At 38.9% G+C, this 26,336-nt stretch overlaps 1 protein-coding gene across 4 annotated transcripts in view; it reads left to right on the top strand.

Annotated features, from left to right (window-relative positions):
• Positions 1-26,336, top strand: part of LOC135473334 (uncharacterized) — a 77,096-nt gene that overhangs the window by 43,853 nt on the left and 6,907 nt on the right. For 2 of the 4 annotated variants that reach the window (XM_064753193.1, XM_064753199.1), the window contains 8 exons: positions 9,866-9,980; positions 16,489-18,652; positions 19,296-19,373; positions 19,799-20,654; positions 21,108-21,241; positions 21,894-22,033; positions 25,149-25,251; positions 25,543-25,619. In XM_064753193.1, coding sequence (XP_064609263.1) covers positions 16,555-18,652; positions 19,296-19,373; positions 19,799-20,654; positions 21,108-21,241; positions 21,894-22,033; positions 25,149-25,251; positions 25,543-25,619 — 3,486 coding nt within the window. In that variant the 5' untranslated portion in view covers positions 9,866-9,980; positions 16,489-16,554. Of the gene's footprint in view, positions 1-2,740; positions 2,962-9,865; positions 9,981-16,488; positions 18,653-19,295; positions 19,374-19,798; positions 20,655-21,107; positions 21,242-21,893; positions 22,034-25,148; positions 25,252-25,542; positions 25,620-26,336 lie in introns of those variants that run through there. The other 2 variants (XM_064753207.1, XM_064753186.1) reach the window with 2 other exon arrangements.

The following is a 26,336-nucleotide window of genomic DNA, read 5'->3' as shown; positions in this document are numbered from 1 at the left end:
ATCTTGAAAGGTATGGTATCTGTCAGACTTGGTATGGTTTGTCTCGCCTACAACCCTTACGTCTGTCACATACTGGTATCAAAGTTGATATCAGACCAGGCTGCAGTATTTTTCAGTGGACTTCAAGATAAATGTTTATAGCAGTGTTTTTGATAGTATCATTAAGAGCCTGCTAAGATTTCTTCACCAACATGTACGTGTACCGGTATATAGCGGCCATGTTGTTTCCGTGATGAGGTCAGCCTAGTCTTGACCCCTGTTAATTGGCTCTGCGCTCGGGCATGCTGTCACACTTATGTGACTCTTATGAGCAGGAAGTCAGACAAGGAGCGCTCTTTCTTTTTAACGTGGCGTATAATATTTCATTTTATCAGGTTTAATAATTTGAGCTGTCTGCAGAATGGTTGACCTGGACATTTCCTTCCTCTCTACAGTCCACATATGTTTGCTTGTATGAATAGAGGGATCCTGATAAATATGATGGATCATGGACCATCAATTAATCCATGTGATTAACATTTCAGATTTTTCTTCCTTAACGGTGCATAATACAAGTAAACATATTATCCTTGTTTTGAATTCCTGTAGATGAGAAGTTGACGTGTGAAGTGATTTTGATAATTGTATGTACAGTTATGGTTTGGCAAAGATGCTATTGTTGTAACAATGCAGTTTTGTGATATCTGTGATTGGAGTAAGCAAATTGTATCAGCTGATGTAAGTATTTTTATTTTGTTTCCTGTAGAAATAATATCGTGTACATTAATTGTTTATGAAATTTTTATTTTTGGAGGTATTTTGATTAGTATGTACTGTTTTGTATTTGTTTATTGTAGAATGACTAAAAAGTACATCTGATCATGGCAAGATACATGTAAATAAAAACTTAACCAGGGTCAATTATCAACTGCTTATGAATGTAATCATGCGTGTTTGTATGTAGTATCTATGTAGTCCAGCATTACAACATTTGTTACCCATTTCTTCAGGATTGTTGAATCTATTCTATTTGTTGTCCCCATCTCATATTTTATTATTACATATAATCCTACATGTGTACACTGAACCAAGTGCTGGTGATACACAGTTTGTAAGCACAAGTATGTGAACTTTGACTTTATGTTATGTCATATTTATGCAATCATTTTTGCAGCCTTTGCCCTCGGGTTTTGTTCACTGTAAACTGAATGTTCATGGCTATGATATTACATGTGGGAATTTGCTTGGTGTGGAATACATATGACTGTTTCACTTATATGAACCAGGAATCATGCTTATAGTGTACAAAGTCATGTGGAAATGCAAGGTGTGCAATAAAAACTTGTAGTATAGGGTTGCAGCCATGCCAAACCAGCAAGAGAAGGATTTGAACCTGAGACTTCCTTGAACAAGGGCTGGTGGTCATTACTCATGTTCATTACCATAGTAACTGTGTTCTCATTGCAAAAACATTTACTTGTATAGATGTACCTTGTTTTAACTCCCTACTCACGAGATACCTTTTCGCAGCAATGATGACATGGGTCCAAGTTGTATTGACCATCATTACTCTGCCCAAATATTACCATTACTGAGGTAGGAAAGACCAACACACCACTCAGTTTTTGCCAGAATTACTTTGGCAGGAAATGTTCTTCATTGCTACTATTGTTACCAGTGATTAATCTATTATCTCCCATAATGTTATAATTTTTGTATTAATTACAATTTATGTGACACTATGTGGTATTTTGCCAGAATTACTTTGGCAGGAAATGTTCTTCATTGCTACTATTGTTACCAGTGATTAATCTATTATCTCCCATAATGTTATAATTTTTGTATTAATTACAATTTATGTGACACTATGTGGTATTTTGCCAGAATTACTTTGGCAGGAAATGTTCTTCATTGCTACTATTGTTACCAGTGATTAATCTATTATCTCCCATAATGTTATAATTTTTGTATTAATTACAATTTATGTGACACTATGTGGTATTTTGCCAGAATTACTTTGGCAGGAAATGTTCTTCATTGCTACTATTGATACCAGTGATTAATCTATTATCTCTCATAATGTTATAATTTTTGTATTAATTACAATTTATGCGACACTATGCGGTAACCGATTCAAATGTTAGGCACTGAGAAATTGGTGCAAGGATGGAAATGATGCTTATGTGATAGTGTGACTTTGAGTTGGTTTGACTTGCTGAAATTTTTATCATAAATAAATATATGAGTTTTCTGTTTGTTTAAAAACGTTCAAGTGCCATATGGAAGTTGATGTTGATTCAGGTTTCATTTTAAGGGCTATTATACGTCTGATATGAAAATGAACAGGAAATTTATAAACGTCTTCCACATGTTGTGCAATTTCGCTATAGTTAACATATTTTGTTAAGGAGGTTCCCTTGGGGGGAGAATCGTGCTGCAGTGTGTATTATCATCACCATCATCATCATCACCATAAACCACAGCAGGACAACAGAACACTACATCATCAGCAGCAGCTTACAAAACAGCAATATTCATACAGCAACGAACTACTCTTTTAGAGTCAAAATTAACCCATTTATTTTGTTTTATGATAACAAGCCATGAGTTGTAAATTGGTGAAGAGAGGGTTATTGGTGTGATTATGGTAAGAGTATGGTTTAGCATGCAGGGGTGATATTTTAAGTCTCTGTGGCCTATGCAGACAGGAGCAGAGGGAAGGCTATCATTTAGCTGAAGAGATAGAATTTCAGCCTCTGAGGGAGCTGGGAGAGCCAAGTCTCCGCTCAACTCAGAACATGGCACCACTCTCTTATAGTTGACTCTGGTTTTCGTGCAGGGGAGGTCAAAACTCACAAATTCAGGTGGTTCAAGAAACATTTAAATCCACCGAGAGACATCATCAGAAAACACATTGACTGGGCTATCTGACGACAGAGAAAGTAAGGCCAGGTACCAGCGGTAACAACTCAAACTTTCAAGGTAAAATCTGTGGGTATTTGGTAGGATAGGTAAACAGTAGGTGTGGTACAGTGTATAAGACGGTGCTTTCTTTCCAGTTGGTCTATTTTGGTATATTTACTATGCTCTTCTCCATTTCTCCCAATGGTCTAGTGGGATGAATGTTAGCAGTTATAGGTGAAGACTTCAGCACGGCTGATAAAGGTGGATCTTAAGTTGAGAAAAAAACATGCCTTTGCCAACTTGGCTCACTTCTTTTCTGATATACATATAATGAAGTGGGAAATCAAGTAGCACTATTATTATGGATTTGTCATAAAGTATATCAGAAATTTAATTACTCCACAGAGTATTTCTTATATAGATGTATACATAGGGTGTACTGATGAGAAACAGGGGCCGTACCTGGCTCAGTGGTGAATCATCTCCAGGTAGTTGTATACCACAACCGCCTTGACTATTAAAGGGTGTGTGAGTTCAAATCCAGCTGCGGTTGATTCAGCTGTAACTCTACAACATCAGGTTTGTTAGATGGCTTTAAACATATCGTGGTGTCCATCAGATTTTTACTAGTTTCCTCCAGTCGCCATTTGTAAAATATTGGAATTTATAGCATAAAATCACACATGAATAAATAAATAAATAAATAAATATAAAATAAGTGGATTGTGTCTTAATTCATGAACAGAGACTGTTTAGTAGTAGTTGTTACATTGTCTTTATGTGGTTTGATTTTATTGTGTATAATGTTCAACTGTCCATGAATTCTATACACATCAAATCGGTCTGTCAGCAACCTGCAGATTTCCCTCGGGCTCTGTTCGGTTTCCTCCCACCACATTGCTGGCCGCTGTCGTGTAAGAGAAATAATTTTGTCATAAAGCATCACTCAATCAAATAGTCATCAGATCAGCGAAAGATGTACACTTTAAAGTTCCCAATATACATATGTTAAAGTTGTAAAGTATGTCTACTTATTTGTAAAAAAAAAAAAAATGGCATGCATAAAAGCAAAGCTGAGGTCTGTAAACAACAAAGCAACAAGAAATTTCCAAAGTAGTTCAAGGGTCTTTGCAATGTTACAGTAGCTGGAACAACTTCTATCAAAGCCTTGTACAGAAAAAGCATTACAGCACCCAAGACCCATTCTATGCTGATATTGTTACTACTGGCCAGTTTTAAATTTACACCATTGAGTCAGAGTTGTAGCAGAGCGCGGTTGTGTGTTCAACTTGTCTCTGAGTCATTGATTTAGTGATAATTGTAAATGATACCAGATTCCTTGTGTAAATACTGCTTGGAACAAGTGTGTACATGCATTTACCATTCCGTAATGGATCAACATTGATGTACTGTTTATTGTTTAGAACTGAAAAGGCAAATTGTATCGGACTTCACTATATAGATAGTATGAACCAAGCTTATGAGCCCCTGAGTGGAGGGGCCAATTTCCTATAAATGTTACAGGGCTTTATCCTTACACTGTCAAGCAGTATTCCACAATCGCTTCACTTGTGAGCTAATGACTAGCTGCTAGGTTGATTGACAGAAATCTTATCTCACTCTTGAACAGAACTGAGGGAAATAGGTATTGGTTTGTCTGTCATGTTTGGTTTTCTAGCAATAACTGCTTCAAATATTGGGTAAAATTTTTTGTCTCTCTTCTGATCACATTTAAAAACCAAGCAGCTCCATGTATTTTTAGTGTTTTTAATGTGGAATGTAAATTCTCTGAATTTGCTTCTTTGGCAAATTCTGACTGATTGAATGAACAACTGAAAATTTTTTTATCCACTGGTGCAGTACTGTTCTCATTACACCTAATGTGATACTTAATGTGAATTTCACTCATGGGGTTTAGAAAAGAAAGCACTCTTCTGATTATTGTTTTATGATTCAAGACTGTCAGTGATAAACGTTCAACAACTGTACTGTTTTTATTTTGATTAATTTACATGATTTAATGCAAGTTCCAATAGGGGCATCTATTGTGCCAGCGTGACGCAATATCTCTGGATCTTGTCACCAATGCAGAGGCAGCGAGTTCAAGTCAAGCTCATGCTGGCTTCCTCTCTGGTTCTATGTGAGAAGGTCTGCCATCAACCTGCGGATGGTTGTGCTTTCCCCCAGTCTCTGCCCATTTTCCTCCTGCAATACTGACTGCCCTCGTGTAAGGGAAATATTCTTTAGTACAGCATAAAACTCCAATAAAAGAAATCAGATCAAGTTCCAAAATGTACATGTGTACTTGTATGAATGGTTATAAGAAATTTGTGTGGAATAGCCTTTTCTCTACAAACAGAAAACAAAAAAGAAAACTGAAAACTTTTTGCAATGTTAGCTTAAGCTGGAACAACTTCTAACAAAGCTTACAGTAGTGTATTGAAGATCAGTACACCAAGACTGATTGTAACATAGACATGTGTCGTTCAAACTGTAGGTTTCCTGTAATGAAATAGCACTCAGTTTTGTGGTTGACCTCTGTTGTGAGTCATTTGAACAATGCTTCTCTGTTAGTTATGTTTTTGCCAACGAATCTGCATAGACACCTACAGGAACATATAGCCTGACATGTACTTAGTTCATTCAACTACAAGCATGTACTGTCAGCCTAACGTTTAGTGTGATTGTGAAAACTTACTGCTGTAGAGTATGGATATGCAGAGGGTTTTGAGATTGGTAATGTATGGTTATTTAGTTTTGGTAATGAGGTTAATGATGGTGAATGTATAAATGATCTGAGCAGTCTTGTTTTTTACATGTACATTGCCATGAATACATTGTTTTTGTATCTACATATGGTACATGGTGGAGTAATGCTACGTATACAATCACTAAGTGGTGAGGAATTACAATCATTGGTGTCTACATTTCAATAGATTATTCACTTTTTAGAAATACATTCTCTTTTAATTTTTTTTTTTTAATTATGATTGTATTGTGTTTTGTTACGTTGTACTTGTAAGTACATGTAAGAGAGACTTAATGGTCTCTTATGCTTATAGGAAAATACATGTATTTTCAAAAATGCACACAAAAATTGTCTGGGTAAATCTGAAAACTGTCAGATACAATTCAATGTCATTTAGATTTGGAATAATGGGTTAACCGTAGCGCACACGGACAACATTCATTGTTGAAAATCGGATTTTCACATCCTGGTGTTTAATGATGCGGAATGTCGGTTACCTGCACGCAGGCAACATTTGTTGCCCATTTTTGAAGATTCCACTGATAAAAGACTGTCACTGATATGTTCAAGGTCATATGACATCAAAAGCTGTGTCACAGCTGCCATTTTGTTGGTGCTCTCACGACATTTCCATAGGCCCTGATTGGGTGATGTATATGACAATGATTTCACAAGATTCAGCTGGCTTGCAGACAAGCGAAATCTTGTGCTCCGGCTCATTCCTTTCTGGATTTTTTATACCCCAAAATTAAACAAGCCGAATCTTTGGATCAAATGTTCCAGAATTCTAGTTGTGATCACTCACACACAAGTAAATTTTGAGGATTTTTTGTTGTTGTGGATCAAGAAATCTCATGTTTGACAACAAATGTTGTCCGTGTGGGCTGGGCTTAAAGATGAAAAGTAGGAGACTAGATTGAATATAATTTTGATTTATTTCTATAAGGTCAAATGATATATTCAAATTAGTCAGGTAGAAGGATATAGACAGCAGTTTGCAGGTACAAACTTGCCTTTTTTGGGAACCCACTTTGTACACCATTAAATTTCATGTTATTAAAAGTGCAAGGAATTTGACTGGAGCTGTGTGATAGGGTATCTTCTCTCTCGATTTATTTTCTTTACTGATATCATAACCTAGATGGATTGTTTTTTTAGTGGTCTGTTTGTTTCAAATGGTTACAAACTGTATGAGTTTAGTATGGACACAGGAAGATAGAGCTGTTCCCTTTAAAAGTCTTCAGCAAGCATTGTCAGAACTGTATTTGGAGCGGAAAACTGGGGTGAAATATGAAGTTTGGTGAAATACCTACAGCAGGGCGACTTTGAATGGTATTCTTGAAAAATGCCATTAAAACCTGGCAACAAGTGCAGAAAACTGTTCAGTGCTTTATCTCTGAATGTCTGTCTGGGTGTGAGAAGACAGGGCAGTGATGTTGAGATATGAAATTGATGCCTTTGCTCTCTTGTGTTCGGAGCAGGTATAATGTTGTGAGAAGTCCTCTGACATGTATGCAAATGGGGGTGGGGGGAGTCTAGCAGGAGTGAAGGGTTAAGAAGTATTGGCTCATCCTCCAAGGAGGTGTCAAAGCTTATCTCTAATCTGCTGCTATCGGGGTTGTGTGTGTAGCCCTGGGGGACCCAGGCCACATTCCAGTGTCTTAGCATTTTTGAGGAGGGGGTAACCAGGGGATATTGAGGGGAGCCTAGAAGAGGGAAAGGTCATGTACTGACCATGGCTAAGACATAAACAAGCTGGAACAGAGTGGTCAGTTTTCTTGCAGGGGTGACTTAGGGGAGGGGGAAGGATGCTGGGAGAGGGGCTGTCTGTACCTGTGTCTGCTATCTGTACATGTACCAGTCAGAGGTGGATCAGCCTGTTCTATATATACATATAGCTTCACAGTACATCTGGCTGCAAACCTTAATTTGTTTGTCTGCAGACCCCACGTCAGAGGTTGGAGGCTGAATCCTCTTGGAATAAAGAATATCCGTCTAAATTAGACCTGCAGCCGGAAATGGTATAGCCTAAAGTTTGATATGCATGTATACATGTGTGTGTATATACACATGCCTGGTCAAAAGGTTGGAATGCTCAAGGCCAGCTGTTCTGGCTTATCAGAATGCATTGTAGTCTAGTTCTTTAATGCTATGGTGCATTTGCATTGGAATGACATGGATGAAAAGTGTTCATTGAGAAATAAATCAGAATGTGCAATTTTGCCACTTTTTTGCATAAGCACAGACATAGTTTACATTTTATTGTACACATATTGTAAATGATGAAAATATTCCTTAAAGAAATCATGATTTTGGCTACATAAGCAAAATGTCAAGAAATTTTGATTTATACATTTTATTGAGTATTAGTTGACTGGCCTTTTCTTTGTGAAAAGGTTGGACTGTGTGGAAACTTTGGGTTATCCTATGCCATATTCTCAACTATGTGGGTTACTTACTCAATACTGGCATATAATTGCTATAGTAATACATGTACTTTTGATGTGTGGATATTGGTGTGTTGGAGTTGTGGTTTTAAGGACAGGGGCTGGTTTTGAATCATTTTCATATGAGAAATTTGAATCTTTGTGAACTACATTTATCCTGCATTGCAGTATTTAGATGTAACCTTTAAAAAATGTAAAATTTGTACCATTTACATGTAGATAAGTTGCACATGTATAATTACATGCAAGCCTACCTTTAATAGGAGTTGAATGATAAAATAGCTTGTAAGAATATTGTCTATGAAATTGGGAAGTGGCGTGTGTATAAAACACAATAAAAACATTGAATAAGTAGTGTGCATCTGTGGTTTTAAATATATATTGTATTTTGCGGTTAATCAGGCCAAATTACTCATAAACATATGGCTGAATCTGAAAATGTACACAGGGTTTGTCTTGTCTTTTGAAGCATCTTGTTAATTAATAGGAGAAAAAGCATTTCCTGTTATCTGTCATAAAATTGTTTTCTGAAATGTTTCTTTCTATAATGGCGTAAATCCCACATCTGGTAATGAAATTACGATGGCCTTTGATGTAGAAATTTTGAAATCAGATATGATACTACCTCTGATGTGTAAGGCATTAAATTCTGCAGCTTTGTAAGTTGGCAGAGTTATTTGAGTTATTATTGATGTAAAGTGCCGCTTTCGTAAGTGTGGTGGGAAAATACTCAGAAGTTTTGCCATAGCTATATTCTTAACATTCCTTGGATCACCTGGGTTGGGGTGAGGTGGGGGGATAGTGCTAGATGCTCTCAGGGAGAGACAAGCTGTGCACATTGAGTGATGGGTAGTGACCAAATTTAGAGACTGTTGTATCCAATGTAACCTTGTAGCAAACAGTATCATAGGCTGAAATTCCACATACATGCACTGCAGCATCAGTTATAAAAGCAGCAAAAACTAGAATTGTGTAGGAAATTGAGCTGTGGTTTATCTTCCGGAAGGTGGGGAAAAAAAAGGACATTTCAGGAGGAAAAGTAAATAAAGAGGCTTGTGGTGTTTTATGCTGGGTAGATCAAGATAGTGGTAAGCATTAAGAAATGTGGATGTACCAAGGCACTTTGGGATCTCATATCCAGGTAATATTTTACCTGGGGATTACCTGACACTCTTTGATCCTAATCATCTTCTTCGTGTGTCAGGTACATGGCAGCACAGCGGTTTCCTTCCTAGATTCTACTGTTCAAATGTTTTCCGCATCACATGACTGTTTTAGTGTATACTCGCTGCTCAGCTTTTACTCTCTATGCTGTGCGTCTTTAATTATAGTGTAAGGTCTGGTATGCTAAATGCATTGATTCCTGATGTAATTTGAGAAGGTTCAAAATTTTGTTTTGACAGCTGACAAAAAATATTGTAAGGGCTGACAGATTTTATTTACTGTATTGGCAAAATATAGATGGGCTAAAATTCACACCCAGGCCAGGCATACATGTAGTGTTAAGAATCAAACAATACATGTACCAGGCCTCTATGCCATTTCTTTTGATGTGCATTTGTATAAGTGCACAAAGGGACTTTGAATCTAAACCACAGAGTCATATTTTAATATTAAACAAAAATGTACATGTAATAAACATGATGTACATTCCTGTAAACATTGGTTGTTAGGCTTACCTGTCCTGCAGTGTACGCCCCCAGGTGGATCTTATGATGTGCTGACACCTAGATGAACCCAAATGACTTTTGTGGATTATTACACCTGGTGTTTTCCTCTCTTTCAGAACTTTTCCGAAGCCAAAACCTGAACAAAAGGAAGGAAACCTGGTCTTTGTGGGAAGCACAAGGATAAACACTGCAGTCTGGTACCAGTGGATGTGAAGCCACCCTTTGTGACAGGTATATTCATACTGTTAGTTTTATGACCGTCCACGGGTCTAGCTAGAGAGACAAATTGCATGTACTGAGTTTTGACAAGTTAAAACTGATAAAAAGGTATGTAAGGGCTATAAGTGCAATCTCGCCATCTCACAATGGTCCTTTGCTAAGTGAATGGCCCATGTTAAAGGATAATGTGTCAAAAATTTGATTGACTGACAAACAGACAGAGAGACAAACAACGACTTTTAGAGCTGCTTATTTTTATAATGTATCATATAGCAGTGTTAGTATCTGTATGGTTGTACTAGTTTCAGAGCGGACTGGCCCCGATATCACAGTTGGTCGAGCGTCCGCGTTGGAAGCGGTAGATCCAGGGTCAATCCTGGGTCAAGTCACACCTAAGACTTTAAAGAGAAAGTTGTAACTTCCTCGCTTGGCGTTCAGCATGAAGGGGATAGTGCAACAACTGGTTGACCCGTATCAGTATAATGGGTCAAGCGGGGTGACTTACTTGCCTTCAGTGAAGCAGCACTAGATAAAAGAGCGGTGGAAATCCGTCCTGCAAAAAGGAGGTACATTACATGCATTCTAAGGATTTCTTCGCCATCATATGACTGAAAAATTGTTAACTACAACGTTAAACCCCAAGCACTCACTCACTGGACAGTTGTGCAGAAGTGTACAAAGATTTAAGCTTGGTATTTATCATAGTCTGATTTCAAAATTCAATATATGTGTTGTGAGGATAAGTTCGGTATTAAAGTTTAGGCCGGGCCTCCGTCGCTCAGTTGGTTAGCGCGCTAGCGCAGCGTGATGGCCCAGGAGTCACTCACCAATGCGGTCGCTGTGAGTTCAAGTCCAGCTCATGCTGGCTTCCTCTCCGGCCGTATGTGGGAAGGTCTGCCAGCAACCTGCGGATAGCCGTGGGTTTCCCCTGGGCTCTGCCCGGTTTCTTCCCACCATAATGCTGGCCGCCGTCGTATAAGTGAAATATTCTTGAGTACGGCGTAAAACACCAATCAAATAAATAAATAAAGTTTAGGCCTGGCTTACACAGATTATTGGCTCCAGAGTCTTTAGTAAACCCTTCGAATAAGTAGGCTTCTTGTTTACTATGAACCTTTAACCTTGCTGACCCTATTGCACTCTGTGTTAGCCCTTCTTCAAAGGAGTGGCAGAAGGAAATGCCTTGTGGTTGTGCTGATTAATGTGTTTTGTTGTTTTGGGGTTAGTGGGTCATGACTTAGTTCCATCTACATTTAAAGAGGATGAATTTGAGCTGTTTACCATGTCTATTTAGTAAAATCACAAATGTTAACAACCACCTGTGAGTCTGTCGGTCCGTCCGTCTGTATGTATGTCTGTCAGTACATTGGGATACTCCTATGTAGACATTGATTCCGGAGCTGTATTCTAATTTAAGGGCGAAAACCTAATAGAGAGTATCCTCATTGACAGAATTGGACACTTTAATAGGTGAGAAATGGTTTAGCAAGAAAACAGCCTTAATGTTAATAGCTTTACAGCCCAGTGTGGTGATGAGGCTTCATATAGATAGGCTTGGGTGGGATTAAGTCAAAACCGTGTCAATTAGCATGAACATTAGAGGGTTATCTAGGTGCTTCGCCAGTATGCATCACCATGCAGCAATTTACTGTGTGGATTCACGCTGAGAAACTTATAGGATTTACAGCATTTGGATATCTGTTTCATACAAGCATGGGAACTTTTCTCCCAGTACTTGATTTCAAACATTTTTGCTTAAAATCTAAAAATAGAAATCAACTGATTTCACCAGAAAGGTGATTGCAAATGTAATTTGGAGATTGAGTAAGGTATTTTCAGACTTTCTCACCTTCACTTCAGATGCCTGGTTATATAACCACCTCATGTAGTTCATACATTCTACTCACATCACACTCAAATACTTTTTTGCAGATCTAATTTATTTGCATTGTGCCCCAGATGCATTTGCTGAGAATAAATATAAAACTCCCCTGTCCATACGCAAGTCAGAGTAGTTTTCCACCAGTTGTTTCCAAACCTCGTATTTCACTTTTAGCTGTTCTTGTACCATTGACAGAACAACTTCTGATTTATCACTATATGAACAAGTGCTACACCAAGGATTCTAAAAATACAGGTAGAGAGAAAAGGTGTGTGGTCCATGAAGAACAGTAACTTAGAGATAAATAATCCCAGAAATGACAGGAGTGGTTAATGCAGATGCAACTCTCCATCTGTGCGCATGCTGAGTGCTCCTACTTGCTTCCTGGTACTTTTTTCGCCGGCGCCTGAGGGAGTTTTTTCTAATCCATACATGTATGTCTGTTGATGTTGTCCGCTGCGCTTGTGTTTAATGGGTATTTGTGTAATAACGCACACTGGGAATCCAGCATAGTATTTGATTGTGTACACTCTCTCTCCAGTAAGGGACCTTATGTTCTGAGCCCTGAACTAACATTCGCAAAGCCTTCCTCAGTTGCATCACCATAGCATGAATTACAACTGACTGTTCCAAGCTAAGTCATTTATCATTTCATAGATTTGCAGTGTTTCCCATTCCTTGCAAACGCACAGATGTTAGATATGTGGGGTTGGGGCTGTTATCTTTAACCTGGAAATATTACAATTTGGTTGATGCATTATGCTGCTAATCTTTAAATCAGATTATTAGCATTCCTGGGTTCTTTTTAAGGTTCGTTCTGATGTACCTGTAAATTATTTATTTGTTTTTTATACTTTTGACATATTTTTAGTTGATCCGGCTTCCTCCTACCATAATGCTGGTCGCTCATCATATAAGTGAAATATTCTTGAGTAAAACACCATTCAAATAAATAAATAAATATTTTGAGTTGGCCTCTTTTTAATTTAGCTCTTCACCAAAGTATGGGTACCACCATGATTTGCCTAAGGGATTTATTTATATGAAGACTGTTTCAAAACATTATTAGTGTAAATAAGACAGACATTATTTAGAAATGGGGCAGCTCAGAATTATTTGCACTGTTGCCTTAATGTTTTTCCAACTTTACAAGCTCCTTGACAGCCCTAATCTGTAGGTCTGTTGTTATCAAAATATACATGTGAAGATTATTTATACCTAGCCATTTAGCTCAAGGGGTCCTAATTAAATACATGCATTAAAATACATTAACTCACATGCTTGACACTTATAAGATATGACCATTCTGAAATGTGAAATTGGCAGATTTCTAGTCTTATCAGCTCCAGATTGACTGGTGCTATCCGGTTTCTGAAACATAATGTCATCTCTGTGTTTGGGGGAGAAACTGGAGGTCCTACTTGAATCCATCGTGGCAAGAATGGCGACTTGATGGAGTCTGGTTATCGAGAATGAGATATAAACATGAACAGTTCGACAAGAGCCAGGGTTGCGTGGCTGGCACCCCATTAGAGGTGCCCTATCAGAGTCCGTATCCTGGTGTAAATTGGACAGGGGTGCACCCTTGTGGTGATTATAAGGGTGGGGCTAAGGTGTATGTTGACTCACTCTAGCTCACTTGTCTTTATTATACTGCTTCTCTGTCAATCTGTGATATGTAATCTGTGAGTAATCATGCGTAATGTTCTGACAGATAAATGCTCTGAAGCTCTGTGATGTGAAGATGCAGACTGACGTCTGTGATGAAAAGTCGCAGTGGACATCTCCTCAGTCACACTATGTGGTCTTCACTTGTGGGATTGTTACTGACCTAAGATTGGAAATTCAGTGCTAATTTTCAATTTTATTACCAAAAGTCTACGATACCTCTTAATTGTTAAAATGAAAATTTTGATGGTAATTCACAATTTTAGTGCTGTAAAACTTTATGAAGTTAAGACCTTGTCTGACTTAAGTTTAAGACAGCTTCACAAGTACCTGCATGTACTTCAGATAGTAAACTTCAAATGTTACAGTATACATGTATATTAGTGTGGTTTGGTTGGATGATGTGCATTATAATATATAAAGAAAACTATACATGTCTAACAGCTAAGTTCTGATGTAGATCCCAACTTCCTGTTCCGTGTGTCTGCTGCCTGATTTCAGTAACTGAAAGCTGTTCTGTAAGATTGTTTCAAGACCAGGAATGTGAAAACGTTTAATATCGCACAAGTCTCTGATTCTACTACTTCTTACCAAGCAAAGGCTGATAACCCTGATTTTGTTGACCCCTAAATACTGATGCGCAGTATGCAATCTTGACAAGCACAAATTCACAATAACTTAAAAATGTCAGCTTTGTAGGGTTTGGTTTTATCTTGTCCATTGTAACAGATAATGGATCAGAAATTCTACTGACATACATTGTCAAGCATACTTATAAAGCTGCTTGTCTCAGCTGGATGCAGTATGTAAGTTGGTTTAAAATTATCTTTATTCTGAGACTAGTGATTGTTTTTTTTATAGATGGTCCACCCTGCCAAAAAAGGGGGCAAAAAAATTTGCCAAAAGTCATAATTGGTTTTGTAAGTCCTTTATTGAAATGCATGTAATACAGTTTTTCGGGCATCTGTGCATGCAGGAGAAATAGTACAAGTGCACAGGTTGAACTCTTCAACAATTGTGCGAGTGCTGTGCAGCCTGTAGAGATAGATAGGGAAGACATGCAAACAGTGTGGCGGGCTGGCTGTCCCACCCCTGGTTGTGTTTATGTACCAGATGCATGTCTAGCCATTCCTCAGCGGATTCCCTGCCCTCACATCTCGCTAAGGCTGTTTCTGTTACCCTGATGTTCAAGTGATTGTTATCTGAGTTCTGCTGCTGCCTGCCCCTAGCCACCTCTACCCTCCCTTATACTTACTTAACATAAACACCAAAGTGGATGGATATTTTATAGAAAACTGGAGATAATGGCAGAGACCCCACTTTGATGGAAAGCCTTGAATAAACTGAAAAAAAAGAGCAAAAGTCTAGAGTTTCATAATCTTTGGGCAACTGTCCAAAGTACTACCACTTCTAATGCCATGTCTTATTTCTTGTGTGTTTCATACCAAGACAGATTTCATTACTGTCTATGACCCTCGGTTTATAAAATTTCCCCTTGATACAGCTCAGGGCATATATTTACAAGAGCCTCTGATTCACCTATCAGTTGAACTCTTGTCAGCTAACTTGTAATTATACTGAAAACTTTGCTCAAGGTATTGATTGCTCCATGTCTAAGACACTTTCCAGAGGATGAGTTAATTTATGCATTCAGAGAAGACAGGTCTTGTATAATAATGCTTAAAGCATAAAGTTTTAGGTGGAGTTTTCCACTTTTGGTACTTGGCATTATTTGATTCCCCTACCAAACGATCTAGAGAGAGCTGCTATTAGAGGACTATATCCCTTGACGAAGAAAAAAGTTTGTTCCAATTTAGCATTCTTAGGAGTCCAGTCTCGACTTACTTCTTGAAGGTTATGGCGTTATCATCTCCCTACTTCAAACTTCAACAGTTTCCTCCCCACCATAATGCTGGCCACAGTCAAAACAAATGAATATTTTTGAATACTGCGTAAAATACCAATCAAATAAATAATTAAATCAATTAAACTTCTGCTCAACTTTGCTCGGCATTGTGGATTCACTAGTTTTACTCTGAACACCAGTGTTATCATAATTTAAAATGGTTCTCCCAGGATTCCAGTGTCAATTGCACCAAGCTATACATATATTGTGCTTCTGAAAAAGATAGTACATATATGTACCTTCAAGTTTTGGGGTTTTTGCAGCCATGAAAATTTAAATCTTTTAATAGATGCCATGTTATAGATGTTTTTGGAGGTTTTGGCAAATTTTTATAGCTTGTCTGTGATGATAACTTTCATTAATGGTATACATCCATTAACCTGTAAACTTCTGTCCCCTAAATTAATTTGAATGTATTAAAGTCATGAAATTTTACATTTAATAATTGTAATGTATCTGTTTATTCAATTTATAAAGCAGTAAATTATGCCTTCTTTGGACATTTCATGCCAAATATGTCATTTTTTTACATTACTGTGAAACCAAAGAGAACCATATCTTCCAAGATGAGTTAATTTTGACTAGTCTATGAGGTTGTTCTGCTTAACTTAGTATTATTCAGCATTTTCATAGGTGTTTGATGATGATTCAGCTGGATGATCATATGTTGAAAAGTTACAGAGGTATGAAAGCAGATGAAAAGCTCCTGTATTAATATAAGATTCCACAGAGGTATGAAAGCAGATGAAAAGCTCCTGTATTGATATAAGATTCGACAGAGCCACTTCTGACAAGGCTTAGTTTTTGGAAAGTTTTTTTTGAAAGTTGAAATTTGGACACATTTGTCTAAAGGTAATATTGATGAGGTGAAAAGCCAAAAAATGAGCTTTAAGATCGCATTTCAAATTTTGACATAAATCAGAAATGGCTTTGAGGAATCAGCCCTAGACCCTTACTGGCTCAATCAACTAAAGCTTTAGCTCTGCAGATAAAGTCTTAGCCCATTGGGTATCGCATACATGAAAATAATTTTAAACCAATAATGTCATTTTTTTATTTTTCAGCAGTGCAGTGGCTACTGACTGTTCGGCCCCAAAAAGATGGTAGCTAACACCTAGCTACCATAGAGCATGGCCGACAAGGATGACAATGTAAGGAAAACCACTGTGACAAGTGAAGAAGTGCAGAATGGTCAACAGAGTCGCTATGTCAAAGCGGAAAGTCAGCAAGTACTGCTGGGCCAGACTGTGGAGGTGGAACACACAACGACTCACCTCAGTCAGGTGTCAGTACAACAACAACAACTGAGTGGTCAGTATGATCTGATGTCTCAGGCTGCCGCACTGGCCCAAGTGACCAGCGATGTGGCACCTCATCCCTCAACAGATAGCCAGATTAGTGCCTCAGGGTCTGGTGCTCTGGGCCCCTCCCCTGCACAGGAAAGTGTGGGTACTGTCTCCATGGCTCAAACCACGGACGTGACATCCACGGTGAAGATGCGGACACATACCCGCTCTGCCGTGGAAACCCAGCAACGCCTAGGGGATAGGCTGACTCATCCATCTGATGACTACGACATGGAACATGACAGGAAGCGAGATAGTACCCACATCCTGGAAAAATTTGAAGAGCAAGCGAAATCTTTCCAGGAACAAATGTTACTTTTACCATCGAAACCCAAGAAGCCAAGAACTCCAAGCCCTGGCATCTTTCGTCAAAGTGTTGGCTTGGATCACCTGGACAATCTGGTAAGACTTATGGAGCAGTTGACTCAGCTGCGTGATGAGAACTGTCGCCTGAAGAAGCGCTGTGAATACCTGGAGAATACAAAGAGTCTGCTACAGGTGAGGACGTTGATGGGGGGTCAGGAAATCCCAATGGAGGGTCCCCCGCCAGCCCCAGCAGGGTACCTCACCCTGCCCACCACATCCAGACCCAAACAGCGCCGGCTCTCTGAGGACCTGGGCGTGGAGTCACGCCCGCGTCTGGCCAGTGCCGAGGACAGCCAATATCTGGACACAGAAACGACCGAGGAGAATCTTACCAGTGGGGAGATGGAGCCTCGGAAACGCTTACACAAACGTAGCTACTCCACTGGCTCCATTGACGTGCCTGATGGTGTCATGAGTGAGGAACAGGTTTCGGAAGCCAACGGCTCCAAGCACAGGGAGCCGCTGGCAGATATAGGCAAAAGTAGCCTGAAACACAAGAAGAAGTCTAAATGGGCAAAAGTGAAGAAGGTGTTCTCTGGACACAAGTCCACAGAGGAGACTGGAGCGGCAGGCGGACAAGAACCAGAAGGGGGGATAACTCTGACAGTGCCTGATCTGACTGGTCAGGACGCGGTAGAGAAGCACCTTTTGGCCACACCCCATGTTGGCCTGTCGGAGAGCCGCTCCGTGGACAGTGGGGTGGGCAGTGGTCTGGAGGGCGCAGACACCTTACGTATGTCCACTTCTTCAGGAGAACCTTCTAGTCCCTCAAGGAAAATGGTGCACTCTCGGTCTGGGTCTTCCCAGCAGGACACCCCAGGGGAGTCCGGGGCAGAGTCCTGGGTGGGGCCTCCGGGCTGGGAGGAGTGTCAGACCCAGAGACAAGGTAGCTTCGCCTCAGGCTTAAGTGATGAGGGCTCCTCTGCTGAAGGCAAGAGCTCCAAAGCTCACAGTGCTAAAGAGGGCAAAGAAAAAGCTCAGTATTTAAAGGTAGACAGTAGATACCCTTATGTCCGGCGCTCCTCCAGTCTGGAGGGCCTGGAAGAGCTACAGAAAAACAACAAGGATGAGGCCCGTCAGACGCGTCTGCACCGCTCTGCAAGCACGAAGAGTGACGGGAAGTCTCCCTCCCCTGACGGGGACGGCAGTAGCTCATCCAAGGAGAAGAAACTACACAAGTCAGCCTGGGGTCGCGTCAAGGACATCATCCATACCCGTAAGGATAGCCTGAAAAAGAGAACTAAGAAAGTAGACAAATCAGACTCTGAAATATCAGAAGGTATAGAATATTCTGACTTCTTGGCAGACTTAGGCGAAATATCAGAAGGGAAAGTCTCTCCAAAAAGTAGCACAAAGTCTCGAAATGGTCAGGAGGCTGGCAGACAATCGGTCGATGCTGGAGCTAAGAAGTCATCTCGGCTTAAAAGCTCGGGATCTGGAAGCTCTCCCCCAGGAGTAGGCTCTTTACTTCCCCCACAGCATAGTGTTATGAGCCTAGATGTGTCTCAGCTTATGGGTAAGTCATTAAATACACTTGTTGTTTTAAGGAGTTATCCTAACTGTTCACTGATGACGTCTCTTGAATTTTATACACATGTTCTCAATTCCTCTTAGCAGATGAATTTGGTTGTGCTTTATTGTCTAAGGTGATCTCTCTGATGAACCATGAGATAAATAATGTAACCATGATAAAATATCCATATGATAATGTAACCAGATGGTAAAGTATCCATAAGATAGTAATATAACCAGTGATAAATTATCCATATGATGATAATGTGTCCATATGACATAGTAATGTAACCATCTGATGATAATGTAGCCAGATGATAAGGTATCCATATGATATAGTAATGTAACCATATGGTGATGATGTGCATTGTAACCTTGTGATAATGAAGTATGCATGGAATAATAAAGTAACTTATGCAGATAAATATAACGAGTATGATAAGAATTAAATATGTAATTGGGTAACCATATCATGATAGAAAAATAACCATATTGTAGTGGTGTGTTCCTCATTTAATGGCACTTTCAGTTTGAAAGATATTTGGGAGTCCAGGTGTATATGTGTATGCATTTTGGGGATATTTTGTTTGTTTTCACATACATAAACTGGTATGTAGAATTGTGGTTTATATGTGATTGTACACTAGGGGCCATGACTGATGAGTATGTGAAGAAAATGCAGGAGTGGGAAGAGATGAAGAGCAAGAAGCCAGCAGGGTCAAGAGGTGAAATATAACTGATCTGTACCAGTTACAAACATGGATCTTGACTTAAAATTCACATTTCCACTATCAGTGAAAATTGTACAACCTGTCAGATCATAAGTTTGGGGAGGCTTTTAAATTGTCCAATGATAGCTTGTCTTAAATATTGTGCTTGTCTTAAATGAACGTGTTGTGGAAATGTTCACAAATTTTACTATTCACTATGCCTGCATAGAAAAAATAAATTGAATAAATAAATGGAAAGAAAATTTTAAGATGTGGAAAGTCATAGGTGCCACTGCTGCATGAGTGGTTTATTCCTTGTGGGCTGTAACCCCCTAATGTTCAAGGAAAATGAAATTCATTGTGCCTGTGTACTCCTATGTGTAAATACATAAATTATGGGACACAAATTCTCTTATAGCAAAGTCATATTTTTCTGACAGGGTCTTTATCACCAGCTAAAAGTAAAGAACAGCGTTCCAAAGAGGGGACACCTGAAGGAGCAGTCACACCCGTAGAGCCCCCCTGGCATTCCATCAACGTGGATGAGATACAAAGGAGCCTGACGGAAAGTTTTCACCGCAAGCTACAAGAGTGGGAGAAGATGAAGTATCGACGTGACCACAGCCCGATGATGGAGCGCAAAAGTACCTCCAGCGCCAAGAAGAAGGAGGAGAGGAAACCAAAAAAGTCTAAAAGCGAAAAAGAAAAGGAGAAACAAGATAGACTTCGTGAAAGAGAAATTCACAGAGTTGAAAAAGAGGTTCAAAAGTTGGAGAGGGAAAAAATACGCCTCGAAAAAGAACGGTTAAGGGCTTTAGAAAAAGAGGCGAAAATTGAAAAAATGAAAGGCAGATTGAGTCAAGCGGACATTGAAACAAAGATAAAAAATCCCATACTTGGTCCACTAAGTGAGTATAAGGTGACGACAGAGTTTGCTCGTAAGCTTCATGAGTGGGAGGTGAGGAAGGGCATGTCGCAGGAAGCATCTACATCATTGTATCTAGAGATCCAGAAGAGGAGTTTAGAGTTAGCTGACGAGATGTACCATGGGGAAGCTCCTAAACATTCCAGACCAGGGAGGGAGAGACGAGTGGGCAGCACAGACACCCTTAGCCCACCTGTGTCTCCCTTACCTAAGGACACACCAGTCTTCACTCTAGAGGGGTCGCCCTCAGATGAGCCAGTGGAGGGAGAGCTGGAGAGACAGCTATCTGAGGAATCCAGTCTGCCACCCCCAGAAGCTGAGGGTAGCAGTAGTGTCACAGAGGAGGGGCTCACATCCGTCAACATTGTGAGGTATCAAACATTTGTCAGGATTGAATCATTTTCAAATATGAAACATTGTCAGGTGGTTAACGCTGTGAGGTATAAAACATAGTCAGGTATGAAACATTTTCGGGTATGAAACTTAGTCAGATTTGAAACAGTCAAGTTTGAAACATTTTCTGGTATAAAACTTTGTTACATGTGTGACTAGTTGACGTTGGTGGATGTTAAAAATATTAAAAATAAACAAGATTAAGTGTTGACTATGACAGTTCTGAACAGAAAGAAAGCTGAACTCCTTGACCGCTTGTGGCTGTTCAGTACATGCAGCTGATATCTATGTGCAAAAGGTTAAATCATGCGTTTAAATGTGCATGTTGAACTTGAGAAAAGGTATTATGGGTTTGAATTCAGTCATTTTGAATTATTTGTTTACATGTCTTTTTTTTTGTTTTTGTTAATGTTTTTTTTTTTTTTTTGCAGCCTGGAGAAGGCCAATGTGAGTTTAATGGAGGAGTTAAGGAAGAAGGAGAATGAGTACATGACAGCTCAGCTGGAGGTGCACAATCTTAACATGAAGCTGCAGACCATGAAGGACAGCCATACAAGAACGCTGGGTAAGTTGACAGAGCTGTTTGGTGTAGCCTTACATGAAGTTCACTGGGGACATCTTGTTTTCTTCAATACAGCTTGCTAAAAGTCCTTGGTTTTATCCCAGGAATTCTCCTACTTTCAAGTATGGCGTTCTGTCAACAGTCTAAAACAAAAATATAAAAAACAAATGAATAAAAGTAATGAGCCTGTGTATTAATAGAGATGTCTTTTGTGTGAGTTGTATGTGATGTGTGTGCCTAAAATATGTACTGTTATATGTTTTATGTATGAATTGCATGTGTTTGATATGTAAGAAGACGTGTATATAATGTTGGTATCACTATACGTTAGGATAACAAGTATGTATTGGTAGTGTGTTGATAAATTTTGCTGGCTGCTGTCATAGAAGTAAAATATTGTTGAGTGTAGTATAAAACACCAATCAAATAAATAATTAAATAAATATGTAACAAATTTTATTAACGTGAAAAATTGTAGAATGCTCTTAAGGTCCATATATAGCCATGGATCAAAGCAAAACATTGTACTATCCCAATAGCGATAGGCTAGAAAAAGAAATATAGAAGAATACTACTATTACATGTAAATGTGGAGTTATCCAGTTGTGTTGTGGACATTGATGAGATGAGTGTGTTCACTGTGTGTCTGTTACAGTAACCTACAGACAGGAAATGGAGACATTACAGCAGGGTGAGCAACCATTACCCCAGGTGTCCCTGACAGACCTGGAGGGGAAGATACAGGAACTAGAGACGTTTGGAGACAGGGTTGTGCTGTCTATGGAGAGTGCTGCAGTAAGTATGCAACAACAACAACACGTCCATCACCCAGGCTGCAGTTTGTGTCTGTACACATTGGTACATAGTGGTATGTGGGTTGGCCACGTTTGTATAAAGGGAACAACAAGCAAATATGGATGGCATTATGTATTTATTCATGTTTTTAAATTCTGTAATATGATGTCAATTTAAATTTCATGAAAAAAATTGTTGTTAATATTATTTTGGGGAGATGGGGAGAAAATGGTTAGAACACTTCAAATCATATATTTTGTATGGAGTACACAGTTTCAAAAACAAAACTTTCCAAATATCAACTTAAATCACTTCAGAAACAAACTGCATAATAGGTCATGGAATGGAAATGCAGATACTGTATTTTATGCACAATGTTATTTGGACTGAACATTTTAGAAATTGACAAAGTTTGCCATATCTGTACGTAAATAAATGTTATGAAGGCTGGATTCCAAAAGGGTGGTTATCTCCCCTAGCTCCTCCCAGATGAATTCTGAAAACTTCCTGTAAGTAGTCTAAATGACTGCAGTTTTATGGCATGAACCCATCACAGATATAGGCTGCAGGAATGTTAAACCTACATGGAGGCTGGATTCCAAAAGGGTGGTTATCTCCCCTAGCTCCTCCCAGATGAATTCTGAAAACCTCCTGTAAGTAGTCTAAATGACTGCAGTTTTATGGCATGAACCCATCACAGATATAGGCTGCAGGAATGTTAAACCTACATGGAGGCTGGATTCCAAAAGGGTGGTTATCTCCCCTAGCTCCTCCCAGATGAATTCTGAAAACCTCCTGTAAGTAGTCTAAATGACTGCAGTTTTATGGCATGAACCCATCACAGATATAGGCTGCAGGAATGTTAAACCTACATGGAGGCTGGATTCCAAAAGGGTGGTTATCTCCCCTAGCTCCTCCCAGATGAATTCTGAAAACTTCCTGTAAGTAGTCTAAATGACTGCAGTTTTATGGCATGAACCCATCACAGATATAGGCTGCAGGAATGTTAAACCTACATGGAGGCTGGATTCCAAAAGGGTGGTTATCTCCCCTAGCTCCTCCCAGATGAATTCTGAAAACCTCCTGTAAGTAGTCTAAATGACTGCAGTTTTATGGCATGAACCCATCACAGATATAGGCTGCAGGAATGTTAAACCTACATGGAGGCTGGATTCCAAAAGGGTGGTTATCTCCCCTAGCTCCTCCCAGATGAATTCTGAAAACTTCCTGTAAGTAGTCTAAATGACTGCAGTTTTATGGCATGAACCCATCACAGATATAGGCTGCAGGAATGTTAAACCTACATGGAGGCTGGATTCCAAAAGGGTGGTTATCTCCCCTAGCTCCTCCCAGATGAATTCTGAAAACTTCCTGTAAGCTGTCTAAATGACTGCAGTTTTATGGCATGAACCCATCACAGATATAGGCTGCAGGAATGTTAAACCTACATGGAGGCTGGATTCCAAAAGGGTGGTTATCTCCCCTAGCTCCTCCCAGATGAATTCTGAAAACTTCCTGTAAGTAGTCTAAATGACTGCAGTTTTATGGCATGAACCCATCACAGATTACAACAGTTTGAGTTACTGCCCATTTCTGCGAGCCAGTGAGGGTCATGCCCGCATTTTAATGGGATAATCAAAAGAGTTCCTGTTTAAGGGGAGATGACAATCCTTTTCTAAAGGGCTCATTTATTCTGTTGCAAATAAAGATAAGGAAATGATGCAACCTTTTTAGAAACACCCAAATGTATTTCAGTTTCTGTTTACAATTACATATTTGGCAAGCTTTGTTGTATTTTAGAAACTTCTAACGTGTTAATAGAGGAGATCTTATAAGCAATGTTTCTGTTGGCATGCAAGCAAAATTTGTTAAGTACTTGTAGCTGTTATTTTCATATTGTTTTGTGTAGGCATTGTGTAAATTTTAGTTTTTGATAGTTCTGTAGAAACACTTTTTTCTTGTCATATTTGTGATAAATTTCTGATCAATGAGATACAGAAGTTCTGTTTTACAAATGTGCTTTGAAGATTCACTTGTTTTGTTTTCATTGGTTGATTGAAAACAATTTTTTCAGTTCTGTTCTGTAGAGTCCATATTGAGTTGAGTACAGCTGTCTTAACACAGTTTTCCGTGTTTTACATCTGAGAAAAATAAGTTCAAATTGAACTTCAATATGTTTCTTTTTCACTGTTGATGCATGTTTTTTCTTTTTTGAATGATGGATTTACATTGTGTTCATTTATGGGTTTTTTTTCCCTCATTGGTGGCTTGCTTTGTGTGTATTTTTGAATCAACCAATGAAAAGTTATACTCTCCTTTATGTTCGCATGCCTGTCTTGTCTCTCCTGTCCCTAACCCTTTGCCTGAAAAATGCATTTTCATCAGGTGGCTTGGAGTTTTCACCTTAACATACACTAACAAACTGTATCATACAAAACTGCCATTCTTGAATTGTTATGGATTTACCATTCATTTATACCTGAAAATAAGGCATTGGTGTTGTTAATTGAAAGAAAAGGGTTCCTGTTAGAAAGCTACCCCCTTGAGAATGGGTTTAGTTTTTATTTTGTAAATTTTAATATCCCCCAGTGTTAATCAGTGCACTAGCCATGCTTTCCCTTGACCTTGACAGTCTTTTATATGGTGTAATAACTATTAAAGAGGAAATACAACACCAAATATTAATAATAAGGTGTTTAACTTTCATATTTGCTAAAACATGGAAAGTATTAATTGTATCACAGGTTCAGATTTAAAGGTTTGCCAAGATATCTCATGGATATAAACAAACAGTGATGCAAACAAGAAGAAGTGTTTCTTCATTCAGTACAAGTATTTCATAAAATCATATCAACATTTATCATTTTTTTTTTAATACATGATAGATTTTAATTACCAGTCCCAGATACCATTTCATCTGTCTTATTTATTGGCTTTAACAAGTGAAATGTGAGAAACCAAGATGAGCCAAGAAGAGCAATACAAGCTTCCAAACCTGTGATGTAGGATTATCTCCCTTTTGTTTTCCCTCTGGCTGCATGTTGCTGCTTCACTGTCTGCTTCTCACGCTGACTGGGTCTTTGTCTTTTTTCTTTTTTTCCTTCTCGCTGAACAGATCTGTAAATTTCAGAGTATAGAGGGAGAGGAAGCTGTAGGCGATCAGCTTATGGAGTTAGTGGATCAGATGAAATCCATGTTGTCTAAAGTCTCCCATACAGGTGAGTGCTTTATTCAGGTAACAAACAGGTACTCTGTATTTTCTTTTGTCAAGTAAGTGTAACTTGCTGAGAGAAGAATTCCTCATTTTATTTCTGAAGATACTTTTTGTCCTTGTTGAAATGAGCAGCTGCTAAAATGAGAAAGCACATTTTCTGAATAACAATGAATATGTAAAAAAATTAATGTGTGCAAAAATGTTAAGAAGAATTTCAGTGGAATTAGTAATTGAAGCTTGTATATGTATTTTTGAACAAAAGTGATTAGTTATATTTCTGATGTTACATTTGCAGAAGAAGCCTCCAAACGTTCTTCCATGATGCATGATTTTGAAAAACTGTACAGCCATGCAATGCAACTGCAAGTGCAAGTAAGTCTTTTTCTTTATACATGCACCAGATTTTTGTGAGTAATAAATGTTAGAGGTGTTTAATAGGCCTGCTTTGAATTGCCTCCCTTGTTACACGACAACAACTATGACATAACGCCAGATTAGTTTTTGAGGCGTGAAACTACGTCTGTTAAAGCATTCAGTATGCAGGCTATGCCCCAACAGTGACAACAGAATGTAAAAGAAACATGATATCAGCCTTTGGGAATAGCAGAAATGTTAAGAGATCTTAAATGAAGGCAATGTTTTTAAACTTAGAAAGAATATACGTATTTGATGGAAGTTCGCCCAAGCTGTCTGTTGTATTTAATTATGGCCTGGATTTTTAAACTACCTCCGAATAGTTTAAAGAAATAGACCTACATAGCATTTCTCCTGGGCTTTCCAAATCATTTTACAAAATTATAATTTGTCCTAAAGCTAAACCTTCAACTAGCTAACACCATTTACTACAAAACTTGCCATTACCCATTTTCTGAGGCGCTACCTCACCACCTTATTGTTTTCATTCTAATTAAAGTGTGACTTCTTGTAGCTGATTAGCCTTTTCACCCATCAGATCCCAGCTCTCCATTCAACTGTGACTTAAGTCCACAGGTTTGTCAGCTCCAAACTGAAGGGCAGTTGCTTTCTCCTCTGTCCACAGCCTTACCACTGTCCTAGAAGTGAATTATTACTGGCATTAAACTTCAGTCA

This window comes from Liolophura sinensis, chromosome 1 (genome assembly GCF_032854445.1).
Source record: "Liolophura sinensis isolate JHLJ2023 chromosome 1, CUHK_Ljap_v2, whole genome shotgun sequence".
In the NCBI taxonomy this organism is placed as follows: domain Eukaryota; kingdom Metazoa; phylum Mollusca; class Polyplacophora; order Chitonida; family Chitonidae; genus Liolophura; species Liolophura sinensis.
Note: the sequence above shows the minus strand (reverse complement) of the source record. Positions and strands in the feature narration are given on the sequence as shown.